Genomic DNA, 18,728 nt, shown 5'->3' on the forward strand with positions numbered 1-18,728 from the left:
TTGGTATATTTCTGAGGGTCAGATTGTATTTTTTTATCGGAATGCACTGACAAAAACAAAAGCAATCGACGGCCGCGCAGTACAGAAATTATTGTATATCTTCCATATACCATTCGATCGAATCGACTCATTCTGGTGGTCTTTGTGGAGTGTGCAGCATGTCTGAGAAACCTACTGTTTTGATTTTGGGTGGTAAGTTAGCCTCCGCCTACGCTTCCGCTTATCACTGACTAACGCTGCACTGGCAATGCTAATTCCTTCGTGGTGCTTCTCGAAGGCTGCGGATTCATTGGACGCAACTTGCTCACTTATCTACTGGACAATGAACTGACGCAGGAAATACGCATAGCTGATAAGACGCCGCCCCAAATGGCCTGGCTGAACGAGGAGCAGACCAGGGCCTTTGAGAGTGATAAAGTTGAGTTTTGCAGCGCCAACTTAATAAATGCCGGTACGTAATACTGCTGCAACTGCAACTGCAGCGGAAGTAAAGGCAGCGCAACGCTGCCGCTGCATTCCCAGCCCCCAGCTCGCACGCATACCACCATACGTACGCGACTTAAACTGGTTTTGAATCCCTTTTGTGTTTTACAGCCTCAGTTAGGCTGGTGTTCGCACCACACCCAACAACGGGCCGGGCCTGGGATGTGGTCATCAACTGTGCGGCCGAGACGCGTGCCAATCAAGATGATAGCGTCTACAAGGAGGGCATTCTCAAGCTGAGCCTCAACTGTGCTAATGAGGCGGCCACACAGCGGGTCAAGCGCTATGTGGAGCTCAGCTCTGGCTGCGTTAACAGCAGCGACAAGACGCCGCTGAAGGAGGACTGCAAGCTGGAGCCCTGGACGGGTGTGGCCAAGCAGAAGCTGAAGGTTGAAAAGGAGCTGTCGGGCATCAACGATCTCAGCTACACGGTGGTTCGCCTGCCCATTGTCTATGGCATTGGAGATAAGCGCTACTTAAGTGAGTCGCATCGCATTGATAGCCGATAATTATTTTCAATTTGAAAAACAAGTGAAACTTAACCACTTGCCTACCCATTCCATTCCATCCCACTCCACATGTACAGTGCCGCGCATTATAATCGCTGCCATTTACAAATACCTCAACGAGACAATGAAACTGCTTTGGAACGATGCCATGCGTCTGAATACGGTGCACGTATCGGATGTGTGCGCTGCGATTTGGCAACTGGCGCAGAGTCCCAAAACCAACGGCCAGGTGTACAACATTGTGGATGATTCAGCATCAACGCAGGGGAGCATCAGCAACCTGTTGGTGGATATTTTCAACATCAACGTGGACTACTTTGGCATTGTAATGTCGAGCTTGACCAAGGTAAGTCTTATGCTCTGACCCAACGCTGGTTAAACCTTATCAATCGACTCGTTTTGTTTAGCTTTACCCCACAGACACGGTGGGGGAGATCAACGACAAGCATATGGCACCCTGGGCAGAGATTTGTCAACGCAACGGCATTGAGAATACGCCGCTCACGCCATACCTCGATGAGGAGCAGCTCCATCACAAGCATCTCTACTTGGACAACACCAAACTGAAAGACTTTGGCTACGTGCTGAAGCAGCCGCGACTCACGCGGGATCTACTCATGGAGATGATCGATGACTATGCGAAGCTGCAGCTGTTCCCCAAGTCATTGGCTCTTTGAATCTCTTTTTATTCATTCGGTAGCACCACGTTGATATGCACTTAAGACATTTACAGCCTTATCCTTTAGCAAGTAAGCCAACAGTTTTTACAATTGAAATGCGCAATGGATCGTAAATTGATTACTGTTCCTCTTCCAATTTGTATACGATACTGACCGTATTCCCCTAATTATTTGCCCACAAAAGTGTACTTATAGTATTATAGAACCAATATTTTTGATACATTCCAATCAAACGTAGCTATATGCATATATACATACATATATATCAATGATGAGACTAACTATTGTATTGTATTGTGATTCAGCTAAGTGGCCAAGAAATCCCATTTAAAATTAAAGATGCAATGGTTTTTAGAGTTTAGATTTTTGTGTATATTTGATTATTTTAAATGTTACGGCAACGGAGCAACGGATCGTACGATACGCGGCGATTTTACGAGACGACGATACGCTACGATACATATTTGAAAATGCAATTGCTTCAGTTGGACGCTCATCAACTTAAAAATTACAGAATAAAAATCAACAATAATAAGCTCGCAACTTGTTCAACTTAATACAAAACACGAGAGCAGAGGCGAAGGTTCTTTTGCATTGATTAAAACGGTAAAAACGATTTCTTCCGGCTCCAGCTTCATTTGCCGTACTCGTATATAAATTACATTTCTTTTGCATTTTAGTTTGTGACATTTTTCATCTAAAAACGGCGGTGCATGGAGCAATAGCATTAGTTGTTGCTCTTGAGTTCGAATGGTTTATTAACTAATTAAGAGTCTGCGGGGCTCGTCGCTTCCGCTGGCGCTTAGAAGGCCAGACCGGCATCGCGGTATGTGGTGAAGATCTTCTCGATGGAGTTGACATAGGCAGCGGTTCTCAGGTCCAGTCCCAGGTTGTACTTCATGGCCGTCTTCATGATGGCACGAGCCGAACGCTCCATGGTGTAGTCCAGGCCAGAGTGCACGATGTCCTTCTCGGAGGCGCCGGAGATGCGCTTCTGGAACGACTCCGATGGGGTGACGGGAATGCGGCCGCCCACGCGTCCGAAGCGACGCTCAAGGGACTCTTGCACGGATTCTATAATACGATCAGACACATGGAGAAATGGAGAGAGGGAGAACAGACATTAGTTGAGATTGCAACATGCTAGATAGGTAATGGTATAAGGGATAAAACTACACAGAGTTGGTTAGGATAGATGGAATGGAAGCAGGATTAAAGCATAGGGTTTAATGACACCTTTGAAGAGTATATAGTTTATAGAAATCTTCTACTTGCGGGCATGAGGATATATGCAAAAACAAATCAAACACGATACACGAAAGAAACAAAATGTATACAAAAAGTCAAAGGATTAACTACAAATACAGGGTGCTTAAAAAACTTTACAGAAATTTTTGGGGGTTGGGGTTTGTAAGCGAAAAGAATTATTAATAATAATAATAATGTACCGTCATTAATGATTCTTTCAATTGACTGTTGGACTGAGGCTACATTGGTGATAGAGAAACAGAAAAAGAAGAAATAGAATAAACAGCGAATTACTTAGATGATATTTAAAAAGTAAGCTAGATTCATAGAGTCTCTGGGGTGGTGGTGGATCGAAAATAAGAGATAATTTGTAAGGAAAATAACCAAATGGTAACCAAACTGGGAAGAGCAAATGCTTATAGAGCAAAGGCTATTCTGTAAAGGTTTTAGCATAAGAAACCATAAACCGATAGATAGAGATTATAGATAGATGGCGAGCAGAATGGCAAATGAATAGCTGATCAATAGATGGATCGAAATATAGAACGAGAGACTTACCGAGCAAATGATAGTTGGACTCGCGCTCGTACTTGAAGGTCAGGCGACCGTACGAGACATGGTTGAGGTTCTTGAGCCACTCGAAGAACGAGACGGTGACACCACCAGCATTGATGTACAGATCGGGGATGACCAAAATGTTGCGATCGATGAGGATCTTGTCGGCAGCGGGAGTGGTTGGGCCGTTGGCAGCCTCGGCAATGATCTATGAAACAATAAAAACAATCAGTGGATTAGATTCAAGTTCTCCATAACTTAAAGCTATTCCTTACCTTAGCTTGGATTCTGCCAGCATTCTCGCTGTTGATGACCTTCTCAACGGCAGCTGGAATGAAGATGTCGCACTTCTCGAACATCAGGTTCTCACCCTCGTAGGGCTTGGCGTTCTGGTAGCCCACAATGGTGCCGTGCTCGTTCTTGTAGTCCTCCAGGAGCTTGGGGTCAATGCCCTCTGGGTTGTACAGAGTTCCGTCGTGCTCAATCACACCGATGCAGGTGGCACCGGCACGAGTGAGATAGCGGGTGGTGTGGAGGCCGACATTACCGAAGCCCTGGACGATGAAGGTCTTGCCGCCCCAGCCGGGAGTGGTGCCTAATGGGTAAAGATATATATGTCGATAAAATCCTCTTTTCGATTCGTGAGATCCGCAAGAAATTCTCACCAATCTGGCTCATGTAGCTGGCCTCGTTGATGAAGTTCTCCAGACCGTGGAAAACGCCGCGACCGGTGGCCGAGACACGTCCATGGATGCCACCCTGGTTGATGGGCTTGCCGGTGACACAGGCATGAGCATTGATATCCAGATGTCCAATGGTCTTGGCATAGGTGTCGGCAATCCACGACATCTCGCGCTCGCCAGTGCCCATATCGGGGGCGGGCACATCGACGCCGGGTCCAATGAAGCCCTTCTTGGCCAGCTCAAGGGTGAAGCGACGGGTGATCTTCTCCAGCTCGTGCTCGGAGTACTCCTTGGGGTTGATCTTCAGGCCTGCCTTGGCTCCGCCGAATGGCACATCCACACAGGCGCACTTGAAGGTCATCAGGGCGGACAGGGCTTTCACCTCATCGCGTGACACATCCAACGAGAAGCGGATACCTGAAGAAATGCAGAAAGGAAACGGTTGCATAACAGATGAGCATATTACGTATACGACAGGTGTTGGTTTCATGAAACCTTGAAAGTACAGCCCTCCATCTCTGCCGCACCCCACAGGGGGTTGCAGCTCTCATTTTTGGCCTAAATCCAATAGACATGTTCTAAAAATAATAACCAGACTACAAGAATTCTTGGCTGAAAGCAAAAGTTTTCGACTCTGTGACTACGTACGAGAACACTTTTTCTTGGCTGCCTTCGCGCGTCACGTGCCCCAGAAATTGCTGCATGGGGGAAACCTTTTCTAGATGTCGCAACAACAGTCCCAAAAGTGAGACCCCATAAAACCCAATAGCCCTTATCTTTATGTGCTCGCCACACTTAAAACTTGGATATCTTTTTAGAAAGTTCCCGATAAGATAATGTCACCCCACTGGCAATCTTTGTGTTGGGTGTTTCTTGGCTGTAATTCGAATTCAACAAGCGTGTTGCTATTGTAAAAGCTTAAAAGAACAAAGTGCACCCATCTTTATGGATCGATATAAAGTCTCTTTGTAGTACCTTATTGGCATGGACACCGCAAAGTACAAGTTCCATCGATTCGCTTAAGTTTATAGGTTTCCTCATTCGACAACACGACGGACGAGCCCCCACAAAAAAAAAAACAAAAAAACAAAACTATAAAAACTAAAATTAGCAAATGATTTCGAATCGCCGCCTTATTAGCGGTTGCTATGCGGGGGATCTTTTGGTCAAATGTACGAGCAGTAGGACCACAACCAAAGTCATTATTCCAATGAGATCATTGCCTTATCAGCTGGGGAAGTGAGTTCGTTCTGGAAACCGAAAATTCTACATATAAACAAAAAAATATTCAATGAGAATGCAAATTTGCAAACTACAATTCTATTGCGCCCTTAGCTCCAATTCCTTACATTGTGTTCTTTTATTGTTTCATGAAAGGGTACCCAGAGGCATATGATTTCTATGGAGGTTTAAATTGAAAAATTTATCAAAACTATAAGATTTGAAAGATTATTAAGAGCTAGTTTCATCAGCTTATTACATTTAAAGGTAAGTTTAATTCAGAATTTTGACAATTCATGCTCTGAAAATCTTTTAAATGAGCACTGCAATTACAACTATAAAATCATTGTGTGTATTGTAAGAAACCCATATAATATTCCCATTATCCATCGATGTACAACATCCAAGATCAATTAAATATGATCAAATAACTGGAAGTAATAATTATCCGATTATATAGCTGTATCTATATTATCATTGGCCTGTTTTGAGTTTAGCCCAAAATACAACCCTTTTTCTTAGTAAAACTCTCAAGAGTATCACTGGGATAGCAGGTATCTCAAGGTCTGGACGGACACCCTTTTCATAAATGTTCTCTTCGTCTCCTCTTTGACTTTATGCTGAGTGAGCGCTAAGCCGAGCCCCGATCGACGATCTCACCGATCGCTTTGCCTTCATCGGGCGGCAGAGTTGTGCTGACTGTACCCGCTGTTAGCGCTTGACGACAGCAAACAAAGATTGGCGACGCCAAAACTCTATTTACCTCTGCCGCGCCCCGTCGTTCGGGGCCTTTCTTTTCGCTCAGGTTCTCTGATGTTTACCATAAGAAATAAAACCCCGAAACAGAGCCGAAAACAACGGCAGCAGAAGTATGAAATACATACATATGTATGTATGTTCGGAAGACGAGTAGCAACCGGCTTTACGTTATCAGGCAAACAACAACAGGGCGCATCGGTCAACTTGTTTTTCTGTTTTTTGCCAAAAAAACTAAAGCTGACACGCCATAGGAATCTATTAATGTTATAGCTCTATAGCTATTAATGTATATGTATGTATGCTGATGCTTATACAATCAGTGCGATAACTTATTTGGGGGCTCGATCGTGTGTAGCCACGTCTATAAGTAGGTCCATCCCCCCCATTGGCAACAGTCTCTCTCGTCGGCACAGTCTCTCGGCTAGACCAAACCGGTCCTCGTCTGGTCAGCTGACCAGAATTGTGCGCCATATGATTGTTGAGTGCAAAACTTTTGCTAACGTGGGCTGTTGTTGCCTCCGAAATTCTCTGCTAGTGGCCTCGACAACTGCCAAGATCTGCCCAAGTATTAGATTGGATAAGATACGGGACGGACGGTGATAGGGGCCGGAAATGACGCATAAATATTCTGTTATCATGAGAGTGCGGGCTGTACCCCCAGCAAAGTGTATTTTTGGAGGGAACCTAACATTCGATTTCGTGACAAGTTAATTTCTCAATTAGAGAAACTACAGGGAAATCTAACTAGTGGGAGGAACGAAGATCTATCTTGGAAACACAGAAGCTCTAAAGGGAGTATCTACTGTATTGCATATACATATGTATCTGTGTGAAGCCCACTTGAGTGGAACACGATTTGACACAAATTTGAATAAAAACTTGAGAGCAAAACTCTCAAGGAAGGTAAAGAGTAGAGGGGAGAACGTGTTTGTCAATAAGATAACTGCTAAATAGTCGAGTGAAATGCTATTTACATGAGGCATTACGAGTACATGTGACATATGTACATACATACTGCACAGGCGATAGGGCAAACACTTTGGACACATTACCACATGCACTACTATCAGCAGAGTAGATGCCCTGTCCCCCGTCTAAAGATTAGCTCAGAGTTCTAGAGCAGCAGCCTTCATCGATATGAAGGCCCTGCAATTACAAATAATGAAAGCAATAATGAAAGCCGCTGTCTGGGCCTGGGACCCATCAATTGCCTATTCAATGTGGTTCAACGACATGGAAAGTGCCAGAGAGAAACAGAGAGAGAGAGAGACCAGATCGAATCAGTTCCTACCAGTCTCGTATCCACATTGGGTACATACAGCACATGACTCATTCATCCATCATCGCGTCTCTCAGTTTGTATTTTTTTGGCACAACGTGACCATCACGTGAACAACAGACGCAGAGATCGACTCGTCCAGACACCCTAAAAAGCTAACTCAAACCCGTTTTGGACAGACGTCAGACGGCATGGAATACTCGCGAAATGAAACGAAATACAGGCAAAGCGCGACATTAAAAAGCAAATTGAACACCGAAATGTGTGCAGAATGTATTAAACAATTAAGAGTTAAATGGGAAGAGGCAGCAGCGTAAATTAACATTAATTAGAGCAGACATATGTATGGAGAATGCCAACATTAAATAGCCCCCACTAAATGTCTATTCCCATTTGGTACTAACCAAATAAAAACAGACTACTTTTAGCACCTCCGCAGCTGCATCTAAAATACGAGAGCGAGTATCGATGCCATATTTAAGTGAATCATTAACAAGACCTCGGCAAAAAGTCCACCTGGAAACAAGCCGTTTACAGCAGACCACATGACCGACACCGGCAAATCGAAAACAAGATCATAAAGATCGTGGCAATAGTAATACGGAACGGAACCGAAGCTCTATTATGCTACACTAAATACGAGTAAGCGAGGAGAGAATCGTGGCAATAATCGTAAACAACAAATATTGTGCCTCGGCAAAGAATTTTTTTTGGGTTGTTTTCGTTTTCAACATTAAATTATATACATACTCTATATACATATATGTAGTCGGCAGTTTGCTGTCCAAGGTCAGATAAGATTCCCGTCAAGTATTTTTCACATTTTTTTTTGGCAGCAAGCTAACAATTGATAAGCACTAAAATGCTGACGAAGTGATTCCATAATTATTTTACGAGTAAGTGGAACACAAAATAAAGGTTTCTGCTTGACAACAAACCTATTTTTGGGGGGCGTTTTTCCCCCAACACTTGCACCACTGTACCAATGGGCTTTTCTGCTGCGCTCTCATTTCAATTAGAAAGCAAAACAAAAAGCAACAGCAAAAAATCATTAAAAATAGAACCACCCAGCCAAAGGAGAAAGAAACAGAAAAACAGCAAAAACATCAGAACAAGGCATACAAAATTGGCCAAGCTCGAAAATAATAAACTGTGTGAAACAAAAAAGAGGAAGAGGAGGGGCCTCCCTCCTCAATCGTTTAAGAAAAGACATCTGGCGATTTTGTACTCTGGGTGGGATTGGGAGCACTTGAAGGGTTTAGAAATCAAATGGCAACACGTGTAACCATAAGAGAGAATTGTCGAATGGGGGATTACTGTGTGATTAGGGGGCTGGGCTGGGGCCGATTCCAACGTAAACAAAGCAGAGACGGGAGTCGAGAGTGTGCGCTCGGAGTCCGGTTACATAATTTCGAGGAAAGGCAAGACATAATCGCAGGAAGTTCAGTTCAAGAAAAATCGATTTTGCAACCAACAACAGTTGGCAAATCAATAGCGAAAGGAGTTTCCCAAAAAGTTTTTAGATTACGATTCGAATTTGCTAGTACTTGCCTCCCTTGGTGGGCGTCTTGTGGGTGCTGTGCTGGGCACGGTAGCCGGTAATCATCTCGTAGTTGCCAGCATCGCGACGCAGGGGGAATGCAATCTCGATGATGTGGTCGCAGGGTTGCATAAGCATGAGAATACCCTTAACCTTCTGCTTCTTCTCGTCGCGGGTCAGCTTGCCCTTCATATCATCGACCAGGCTCTCCTCGGCGATCTGGCAGCCGCGGTGGAAGAAGTACTCGACCATGTCGAAGAACCGCGGATCCTTGGCAGTGGGCACATCCTTGAGGCGATCGGGAATCTGGTGCTCGGTGGCATAGCCACGTGCCTGCAGCGCTGCCGTGGGCAGGGCCTTGACCAGGGTGGTCAACTCCTGCTGGCGCATAGCGCCCTGGCGGGCCAAACTCTTCAGGTGATACATGGCAAAACACACACAAAACACCGCACTCGATTTTACTTCTACTCTCCTGCTCTGCTCTGCTGTCTGCTGCTGGCTATATATGCACAACAACGCCTCTTGTCAAAACTACCGCCGCAATGAACGGTTTTGGCGTTTTTCTCGTCATTTCTTTCATTTCAAACGGAGCTTTCTCTCTTTGAAAGCTTTGTTATGCGCAGCATTTGAAATTTCTTATCGATAACTTGTTCAGGGCTGGAATGCTTGTAGGTTTAAGCTTTTGGGAAGAGCTGTATAGCTGTAAGCTTAGTTGAAACAAGTTCCCGCTTCCATCTAAAATTTAAACTTAAACAATTTCTAGTTGATCACCACCGCGCAGCCCAGCAAAAAGGACAAATTGCAGCACATGGATGTATATATATACAGCAACGAGAGGATTATTAAGGCCTTAACTAAAGTGTGAGGTGTGTAACATCTATGCAGGCGGCTTATTTCGACCTTCTAAGTTTGTTTTTCTTCTTAAGAATGAAAATTTATTTTTGGTATCTGCTTGTTTGCCTCATTTCTTCCACTGGATTGCATTCATATCCATGCCACTCATTCACTTTCAAACTTAGGCGCGCAACTCTACTATCCAGTCGATAGTATCGATAGCCGTTTGGTGGGATCCCTATGGATTTGCCAACAAATAGAATAAATTTGGGGTTTCTTTACTCCCCCTTTGGAGCGGACTCACTCTTGTGCTATTTGGGTCTACTTTCCGTCCCGCTGGTCAGCTCTAAAGTTCCTGGTGTTTCACTGATCTTGATCCCCTGGAATCACAGAGTTATTTATCTTTTATGGGGTGATGGCCACTACTCCATCCTCATCCCACTCACTTTTTCTTTCAAACTAAAAAAAATCACTAGATCACTATGTCCGGCGCGCATGCTCCTCCGTTGCGGGAATTTCTTTCTCTGAACCCCCTCTTGGCTTAGCTGCTCTGTTTAATGCTCCCGGGCCGCTGATCCCCATCGCACTCTTCTATCGCCCTTGAACTAGGTTCATGGCCTGATTCGGGCTGCTGGCGGCTCTTTTTTCTTTGGGGTATGGGTGAGTTGGCTTCGGGACTCCTTTATGGGATGAGATCGGAAATCTTCTCTCATAACGGCTCCGGAGAGCGCGCGGAACTCTCACTCTCCAGGACCAGGTGGCGCCACTCTTGCTAACCTTTTCCCCTTAAATTTTGGCCTTGCCAGTATGTTCGAACTTCTTTCCTCCTCACCGCTTCTATGGGATATCACTTATCGATATCTTCGCATGCAACAATCAATCGGATTAAATTATGCGATCAAGGCTGAGAATTCAGTAACCCTAAGCCAAATATCAAAATCTAGGAATATGATTTCTGATCTTGGACAACTTGGGGCTGTTGGGTTACGCAGCCCAATATTAGCCAATAGTCCATAGCTTATAGCCAGTGGTGCAGCAGTAAATTAAATCCCTATTATTGTTTTTTATTTGCACTTCCAATTGTAAAACTTTTTCATCCGCAAATGTAATTATATGTATAATCTTGCATATTCTGTCTTGTCTTCCTATATTTCCTTCGCTTTCTCTATCCACAGACAGTAATGGCTATATAGACTCGGCTATTGATGCTGACTAAGAATATATGTATACATATGGACATACATATGTATGTATACTTTATATTAAATTATATATACTAAAATTGACACATGTATTAATTAAATGAATAAAAACCAAAAAAAACACGCCGAGAACTTGTAAATGATGTGAAATATTAGAAAAAAAACTTTTCATCATTAAAGGAATAAAGACAAAACAAATAGATAATACCTTTCTTAACAATATTTAATACTTTTAAAAATCGCAAATAATTTTTTTTTTTTTTAAATAACACAAAATAAGTGTGATTTCTCATTTCTAAATCTTATAGCTGTTACGGTCCCTGTCAGAAATAGTTCATAATACTGCGGCAAATGCTTTGCCGGGTCATATTTTTCCTGCATCTTCTATCCTCCACGATTTTAAAATGTCCTCCTCGAAGGCTTTGCAGTGTCTAGAATAGATTATATAATTATTATCTGCAAAATAGTCGGCAACAAGCGCAGTCCAGAGGCGTATTTGCAGTGGGTGAAGTTTGTGGCGTGTTTACATCTTCTCTATTTTCGAAACTTCCTTGTTACCGCTTGTCTTCAATAACGCAAAGACGCAGGGAATAGCCTTCCCTGACACCACCATCTTGGATATCATCTATGCCTGTTTCACTGTAGTCGTCGCCGTTTTTTTTTACACGTTTCCATTACACCACGAAAAACTTCATATATGTACACCGGAACCGGTACTAGTTCGAACTCGAAATATTAAATGGTACATAAATCTGCTGACGATCACTGCTCTCTTTGAAAGCTCGCGTTTCGAACTATTTGAACATACAAGTATCGATATCTATGCAGTGTTGAAAAACTTTAGTTCTGTTCACAAAAGAACAAGCTCCCAGCTAGAATTCAAATATTGACTAATAAAACAATTTTATATACACTTAAAATAAAGAAAATCTTGGGGTCTATATTTGATTTACATTATTAGAAAGAAGCTTATGCGTGTATTGTGTTGTTTCGCTCATGGTAGATACTGCTAAGTGATGACCGTATGAAGGCGTCACCACTCTCCACGAAACCGTCCATATGTGTCCATAAGAACCAGAATGTGAGGGTGAAGAACAGCACCTTGCTGACACAGTCCAGGATGTAGAGGCGCCGTAACACTTTGCGGGCATACGGGAGAGTGGACGGGCTCTCTCTTAGAATGTAGGTGCGCATGCCCATGATGTAGGTGCTGATGTAGGTCTCCCAATTGAGCTGGCCCACAGAGGTGTCGAACATTTCCTCGTCTATAGCATTCAGCTGGCTGCTCATCTCCTGAAATTTCTCGTTCTGAAATTCCCAGTCTTTCGTTGTGTAGTACTGCAGTAGCTTCAGACCCATCGACACCTTGCGCTGCACATTCACCAAGCTGCAAAAAGGTAATGCTTGAAATGATAGTGGATTTATGGAGTCAGTAACTTACAAGGGCTTCTGGCCAGAGATCAGCATCAAAAAGTCAATAAAATAGGCAGGAAGATAGTGAAAGAATATCACGCAGAACAGGTGATGGTAATAGTTCTTCTTGATGGATCCTCCGGGGTACCACAGGGAGAAGCTTAGCGGAGTCTCGTAGAAGAAGCGACGACCCGTCTCAATGCTGTCGCCCCACGATGTCAGGGCCTTTTTGGAGATGCATAGGTTGCAGAAGTGCACCTCGTTTCGTTTGCTGGGCGCCTTCTCCTGGCTGCTAGCCTTGGCGCGCTGATAGCCACACAAGATCAACCCGTTGATGGCCTTGTCTACAGGTATCACTGTGGAGGAGTACAGCGGATTGCAGTGCATCGATCGTATCACACCTCGGGCGGCACCAATCATCAGGCCAGTGGGTCCGGTAACGCCCTCAATCCATCCTGGCAGCGGTTCGCTAATGGCCGCCGTTACTGCAAAGGCAATGGAGCATGCACAATTTAATAAACCAATTAACAGAGGCAGACTGGCTGATCATCTGGAAAGATCGCCCTTTACCACGCGCACCTTGTCCACGATGTCGGGATTCTTCTCTGCAATGATTAAAAACATGCACATGTACTCGTATTGGTAGAGGGGAAGCAGACCCTCAGCCATTAATTAAGTGTCATGGCATTGGAATTGCAATGTGGAGTTTGCATTTGGGTCTCTTAGCTGGCAGCCGCGGTGGAAGAAGTACTCGACCATGTCGAAGAACCGCGGATCCTTGGCAGTGGGCACATCCTTGAGGCGATCGGGAATCTGGTGCTCGGTGGCATAGCCACGTGCCTGCAGCGCTGCCGTGGGCAGGGCCTTGACCAGGGTGGTCAACTCCTGCTGGCGCATAGCGCCCTGGCGGGCCAAACTCTTCAGGTGATACATGGCAAAACACACACAAAACACCGCACTCGATTTTACTTCTACTCTCCTGCTCTGCTCTGCTGTCTGCTGCTGGCTATATATGCACAACAACGCCTCTTGTCAAAACTACCGCCGCAATGAACGGTTTTGGCGTTTTTCTCGTCATTTCTTTCATTTCAAACGGAGCTTTCTCTCTTTGAAAGCTTTGTTATGCGCAGCATTTGAAATTTCTTATCGATAACTTGTTCAGGGCTGGAATGCTTGTAGGTTTAAGCTTTTGGGAAGAGCTGTATAGCTGTAAGCTTAGTTGAAACAAGTTCCCGCTTCCATATAAAAGTGCTGTATAGCTGGGAGTGCTGTATAGCTGTAAGCTTAGTTGAAACAAGTTCCCGCTTCCATATAAAAGTGCTGTATAGCTGGGAGTGCTGTTTAGCTGTAAGCTTAGTTGAAACAAGTTCCCGCTTCCATATAAAATTTAAACTTAAACAATTTCTAGTTGATCACCACCGCGCAGCTCAGCAAAAAGGACAAATTGCAGCACATGGATGTATATATATATAGCAACAAGAGGATTATTAAGGCCTTACCTATACCTAAAGTGTGAGGTGTTTAATATCTAAGCAGGCGGCTTATTTCGCCCTTCTAAGTGTAAGATATGAATATCAGTTTATAAGATTTGAATATTAGTTTAAGATTTACTCATCGATAGTATTATAAGAAATGCCAATGTACTCGATATATCGATACTTGTCCTCGACAAGTATCGATATGCCAACACACATTCATTCATATACGACGATCAAGAAAGAAGAACATATAATAAAACCGTGCGATTAAAAGTTTACATAAGTTTGTTTTTCTTATTAAGAATGAAAATTTAGTTTTGGTATCTGCTCGTTTGCCTCTCTTCATCCACCGGATTGCATTCATATCCATGCCACTCATTCACTTTCAAACTTAGGCGCGCAACTCTACTATCCAGTCGATAGTATCGATAGTCGTTTTGGCTATTTCCCTTTTGCAAGAATTTCCGTTCATATATGTTTTATGCCTTGACATTTTTGGTTTAAACCATATTATATAAACAATCAAAGTAAAGGATGCATTTAATATTAGCCAATCTTGTACAAAATTGATTCATCAATCGGATTAAGGTATGCGCTCAAGGCTGAGAATTCAGTAACCCTAAGCCAAATATCAAAATCTAGGACCATGATTTCTGATCTTGGACAGCGTGGGGCTGTTGGGTTACGCAGCCCAATATTAGCCAATAGTCCATAGCTTATAGCCAGTGGTGCAGCAGTAAATTAAATCCCTATTATTGTTTTTTATTTGCACTTCCAATTGTAAAACTTTTTCATCCGCAAATGTAATTATATGTATAATCTTGCATATTCTGTCTTGTCTTCCTATATTTCCTTCGCTTTCTCTATCCACAGACAGTAATGGCTATATAGACTCGGCTATTGATGCTGACTAAGAATATATGTATACATATGGACATACATATGTATGTATACTTTATATTAAATTATATATACTAAAATTGACACATGTATTAATTAAATGAATAAAAACCAAAAAAAACACGCCGAGAACTTGTAAATGATGTGAAATATTAGAAAAAAAACTTTTCATCATTAAAGGAATAAAGACAAAACAAATAGATAATACCTTTCTTAACAATATTTAATACTTTTAAAAATCGCAAATAATTTTTTTTTTTTTTAAATAACACAAAATAAGTGTGATTTCTCATTTCTAAATCTTATAGCTGTTACGGTCCCTGTCAGAAATAGTTCATAATACTGCGGCAAATGCTTTGCCGGGTCATATTTTTCCTGCATCTTCTATCCTCCACGATTTTAAAATGTCCTCCTCGAAGGCTTTGCAGTGTCTAGAATAGATTATATAATTATTATCTGCAAAATAGTCGGCAACAAGCGCAGTCCAGAGGCGTATTTGCAGTGGGTGAAGTTTGTGGCGTGTTTACATCTTCTCTATTTTCGAAACTTCCTTGTTACCGCTTGTCTTCAATAACGCAAAGACGCAGGGAATAGCCTTCCCTGACACCACCATCTTGGATATCATCTATGCCTGTTTCACTGTAGTCGTCGCCGTTTTTTTTTACACGTTTCCATTACACCACGAAAAACTTCATATATGTACACCGGAACCGGTACTAGTTCGAACTCGAAATATTAAATGGTACATAAATCTGCTGACGATCACTGCTCTCTTTGAAAGCTCGCGTTTCGAACTATTTGAACATACAAGTATCGATATCTATGCAGTGTTGAAAAACTTTAGTTCTGTTCACAAAAGAACAAGCTCCCAGCTAGAATTCAAATATTGACTAATAAAACAATTTTATATACACTTAAAATAAAGAAAATCTTGGGGTCTATATTTGATTTACATTATTAGAAAGAAGCTTATGCGTGTATTGTGTTGTTTCGCTCATGGTAGATACTGCTAAGTGATGACCGTATGAAGGCGTCACCACTCTCCACGAAACCGTCCATATGTGTCCATAAGAACCAGAATGTGAGGGTGAAGAACAGCACCTTGCTGACACAGTCCAGGATGTAGAGGCGCCGTAACACTTTGCGGGCATACGGGAGAGTGGACGGGCTCTCTCTTAGAATGTAGGTGCGCATGCCCATGATGTAGGTGCTGATGTAGGTCTCCCAATTGAGCTGGCCCACAGAGGTGTCGAACATTTCCTCGTCTATAGCATTCAGCTGGCTGCTCATCTCCTGAAATTTCTCGTTCTGAAATTCCCAGTCTTTCGTTGTGTAGTACTGCAGTAGCTTCAGACCCATCGACACCTTGCGCTGCACATTCACCAAGCTGCAAAAAGGTAATGCTTGAAATGATAGTGGATTTATGGAGTCAGTAACTTACAAGGGCTTCTGGCCAGAGATCAGCATCAAAAAGTCAATAAAATAGGCAGGAAGATAGTGAAAGAATATCACGCAGAACAGGTGATGGTAATAGTTCTTCTTGATGGATCCTCCGGGGTACCACAGGGAGAAGCTTAGCGGAGTCTCGTAGAAGAAGCGACGACCCGTCTCAATGCTGTCGCCCCACGATGTCAGGGCCTTTTTGGAGATGCATAGGTTGCAGAAGTGCACCTCGTTTCGTTTGCTGGGCGCCTTCTCCTGGCTGCTAGCCTTGGCGCGCTGATAGCCACACAAGATCAACCCGTTGATGGCCTTGTCTACAGGTATCACTGTGGAGGAGTACAGCGGATTGCAGTGCATCGATCGTATCACACCTCGGGCGGCACCAATCATCAGGCCAGTGGGTCCGGTAACGCCCTCAATCCATCCTGGCAGCGGTTCGCTAATGGCCGCCGTTACTGCAAAGGCAATGGAGCATGCACAATTTAATAAACCAATTAACAGAGGCAGACTGGCTGATCATCTGGAAAGATCGCCCTTTACCACGCGCACCTTGTCCACGATGTCGGGATTCTTCTCTGCAATGATTAAAAACATGCACATGTACTCGTATTGGTAGAGGGGAAGCAGACCCTCAGCCATTAATTAAGTGTCATGGCATTGGAATTGCAATGTGGAGTTTGCATTTGGGTCTCTTAGCTGGCAGCCGCGGTGGAAGAAGTACTCGACCATGTCGAAGAACCGCGGATCCTTGGCAGTGGGCACATCCTTGAGGCGATCGGGAATCTGGTGCTCGGTGGCATAGCCACGTGCCTGCAGCGCTGCCGTGGGCAGGGCCTTGACCAGGGTGGTCAACTCCTGCTGGCGCATAGCGCCCTGGCGGGCCAAACTCTTCAGGTGATACATGGCAAAACACACACAAAACACCGCACTCGATTTTACTTCTACTCTCCTGCTCTGCTCTGCTGTCTGCTGCTGGCTATATATGCACAACAACGCCTCTTGTCAAAACTACCGCCGCAATGAACGGTTTTGGCGTTTTTCTCGTCATTTCTTTCATTTCAAACGGAGCTTTCTCTCTTTGAAAGCTTTGTTATGCGCAGCATTTGAAATTTCTTATCGATAACTTGTTCAGGGCTGGAATGCTTGTAGGTTTAAGCTTTTGGGAAGAGCTGTATAGCTGTAAGCTTAGTTGAAACAAGTTCCCGCTTCCATCTAAAATTTAAACTTAAACAATTTCTAGTTGATCACCACCGCGCAGCCCAGCAAAAAGGACAAATTGCAGCACATGGATGTATATATATACAGCAACGAGAGGATTATTAAGGCCTTAACTAAAGTGTGAGGTGTGTAACATCTATGCAGGCGGCTTATTTCGACCTTCTAAGTTTGTTTTTCTTCTTAAGAATGAAAATTTATTTTTGGTATCTGCTTGTTTGCCTCATTTCTTCCACTGGATTGCATTCATATCCATGCCACTCATTCACTTTCAAACTTAGGCGCGCAACTCTACTATCCAGTCGATAGTATCGATAGCCGTTTGGTGGGATCCCTATGGATTTGCCAACAAATAGAATAAATTTGGGGTTTCTTTACTCCCCCTTTGGAGCGGACTCACTCTTGTGCTATTTGGGTCTACTTTCCGTCCCGCTGGTCAGCTCTAAAGTTCCTGGTGTTTCACTGATCTTGATCCCCTGGAATCACAGAGTTATTTATCTTTTATGGGGTGATGGCCACTACTCCATCCTCATCCCACTCACTTTTTCTTTCAAACTAAAAAAAATCACTAGATCACTATGTCCGGCGCGCATGCTCCTCCGTTGCGGGAATTTCTTTCTCTGAACCCCCTCTTGGCTTAGCTGCTCTGTTTAATGCTCCCGGGCCGCTGATCCCCATCGCACTCTTCTATCGCCCTTGAACTAGGTTCATGGCCTGATTCGGGCTGCTGGCGGCTCTTTTTTCTTTGGGGTATGGGTGAGTTGGCTTCGGGACTCCTTTATGGGATGAGATCGGAAATCTTCTCTCATAACGGCTCCGGAGAGCGCGCGGAACTCTCACTCTCCAGGACCAGGTGGCGCCACTCTTGCTAACCTTTTCCCCTTAAATTTTGGCCTTGCCAGTATGTTCGAACTTCTTTCCTCCTCACCGCTTCTATGGGATATCACTTATCGATATCTTCGCATGCAACAATCAATCGGATTAAATTATGCGATCAAGGCTGAGAATTCAGTAACCCTAAGCCAAATATCAAAATCTAGGAATATGATTTCTGATCTTGGACAACTTGGGGCTGTTGGGTTACGCAGCCCAATATTAGCCAATAGTCCATAGCTTATAGCCAGTGGTGCAGCAGTAAATTAAATCCCTATTATTGTTTTTTATTTGCACTTCCAATTGTAAAACTTTTTCATCCGCAAATGTAATTATATGTATAATCTTGCATATTCTGTCTTGTCTTCCTATATTTCCTTCGCTTTCTCTATCCACAGACAGTAATGGCTATA

The 18,728-nt window shown here is 43.6% G+C and overlaps 4 protein-coding genes across 6 annotated transcripts; 1 reads left to right on the plus strand and 3 right to left on the minus strand.

Moving 5' to 3' along the window:
• The first annotated feature begins 34 nt into the window (after positions 1 to 34).
• On the plus strand, positions 35 to 2,033 carry LOC4801741 (uncharacterized). The gene is made up of 5 exons (XM_001358747.4): positions 35 to 192; positions 278 to 451; positions 595 to 963; positions 1,070 to 1,338; positions 1,400 to 2,033. The coding sequence occupies exons 1-5, from the start codon at positions 159 to 161 to the stop codon at positions 1,667 to 1,669; spliced, it is 1,116 nt and encodes a 371-aa protein (XP_001358784.1). The 5' UTR covers positions 35 to 158; the 3' UTR covers positions 1,670 to 2,033.
• Positions 2,021 to 13,388, minus strand: Gdh (glutamate dehydrogenase, mitochondrial). Of its 3 annotated transcripts, XM_033385913.1 has the most exons (7): positions 13,166 to 13,388; positions 8,969 to 9,209; positions 4,141 to 4,575; positions 3,751 to 4,070; positions 3,479 to 3,683; positions 3,121 to 3,159; positions 2,021 to 2,746 (listed from the first exon to the last, which is right to left on the minus strand). In XM_033385913.1, the coding sequence occupies exons 1-7, from the start codon at positions 13,337 to 13,339 to the stop codon at positions 2,475 to 2,477; spliced, it is 1,686 nt and encodes a 561-aa protein (XP_033241804.1). In that variant the 5' UTR covers positions 13,340 to 13,388; the 3' UTR covers positions 2,021 to 2,474. The 3 variants fall into 3 exon arrangements, with proteins under 3 accessions (XP_033241804.1, XP_001358785.2, XP_003736588.1); XM_001358748.5 differs by lacking the exon at positions 13,166 to 13,388 and having other exon boundaries at positions 8,969 to 9,484; XM_003736540.3 differs by lacking the exons at positions 3,121 to 3,159; positions 13,166 to 13,388 and having other exon boundaries at positions 8,969 to 9,484.
• Positions 11,903 to 13,075, minus strand: LOC117183354 (putative fatty acyl-CoA reductase CG5065). Its single transcript, XM_033377044.1, has 3 exons — positions 13,035 to 13,075; positions 12,435 to 12,944; positions 11,903 to 12,380 (listed from the first exon to the last, which is right to left on the minus strand). Exons 1-3 carry the CDS (start codon positions 13,073 to 13,075, stop codon positions 11,963 to 11,965), a joined length of 969 nt encoding a protein of 322 aa, XP_033232935.1. The 3' UTR covers positions 11,903 to 11,962.
• Positions 13,389 to 15,693: 2,305 nt separating the features above from the next.
• LOC6903603 (putative fatty acyl-CoA reductase CG5065) lies at positions 15,694 to 17,130 on the minus strand. Its single transcript, XM_033377298.1, has 3 exons — positions 16,949 to 17,130; positions 16,226 to 16,735; positions 15,694 to 16,171 (listed from the first exon to the last, which is right to left on the minus strand). The coding sequence occupies exons 1-3, from the start codon at positions 17,128 to 17,130 to the stop codon at positions 15,754 to 15,756; spliced, it is 1,110 nt and encodes a 369-aa protein (XP_033233189.1). The 3' UTR covers positions 15,694 to 15,753.
• Positions 17,131 to 18,728: the final 1,598 nt, after the last annotated feature.

Source organism: Drosophila pseudoobscura, chromosome 2, assembly GCF_009870125.1.
Source record: "Drosophila pseudoobscura strain MV-25-SWS-2005 chromosome 2, UCI_Dpse_MV25, whole genome shotgun sequence".
Classification (NCBI taxonomy): Eukaryota; Metazoa; Arthropoda; class Insecta; order Diptera; family Drosophilidae; genus Drosophila; species Drosophila pseudoobscura.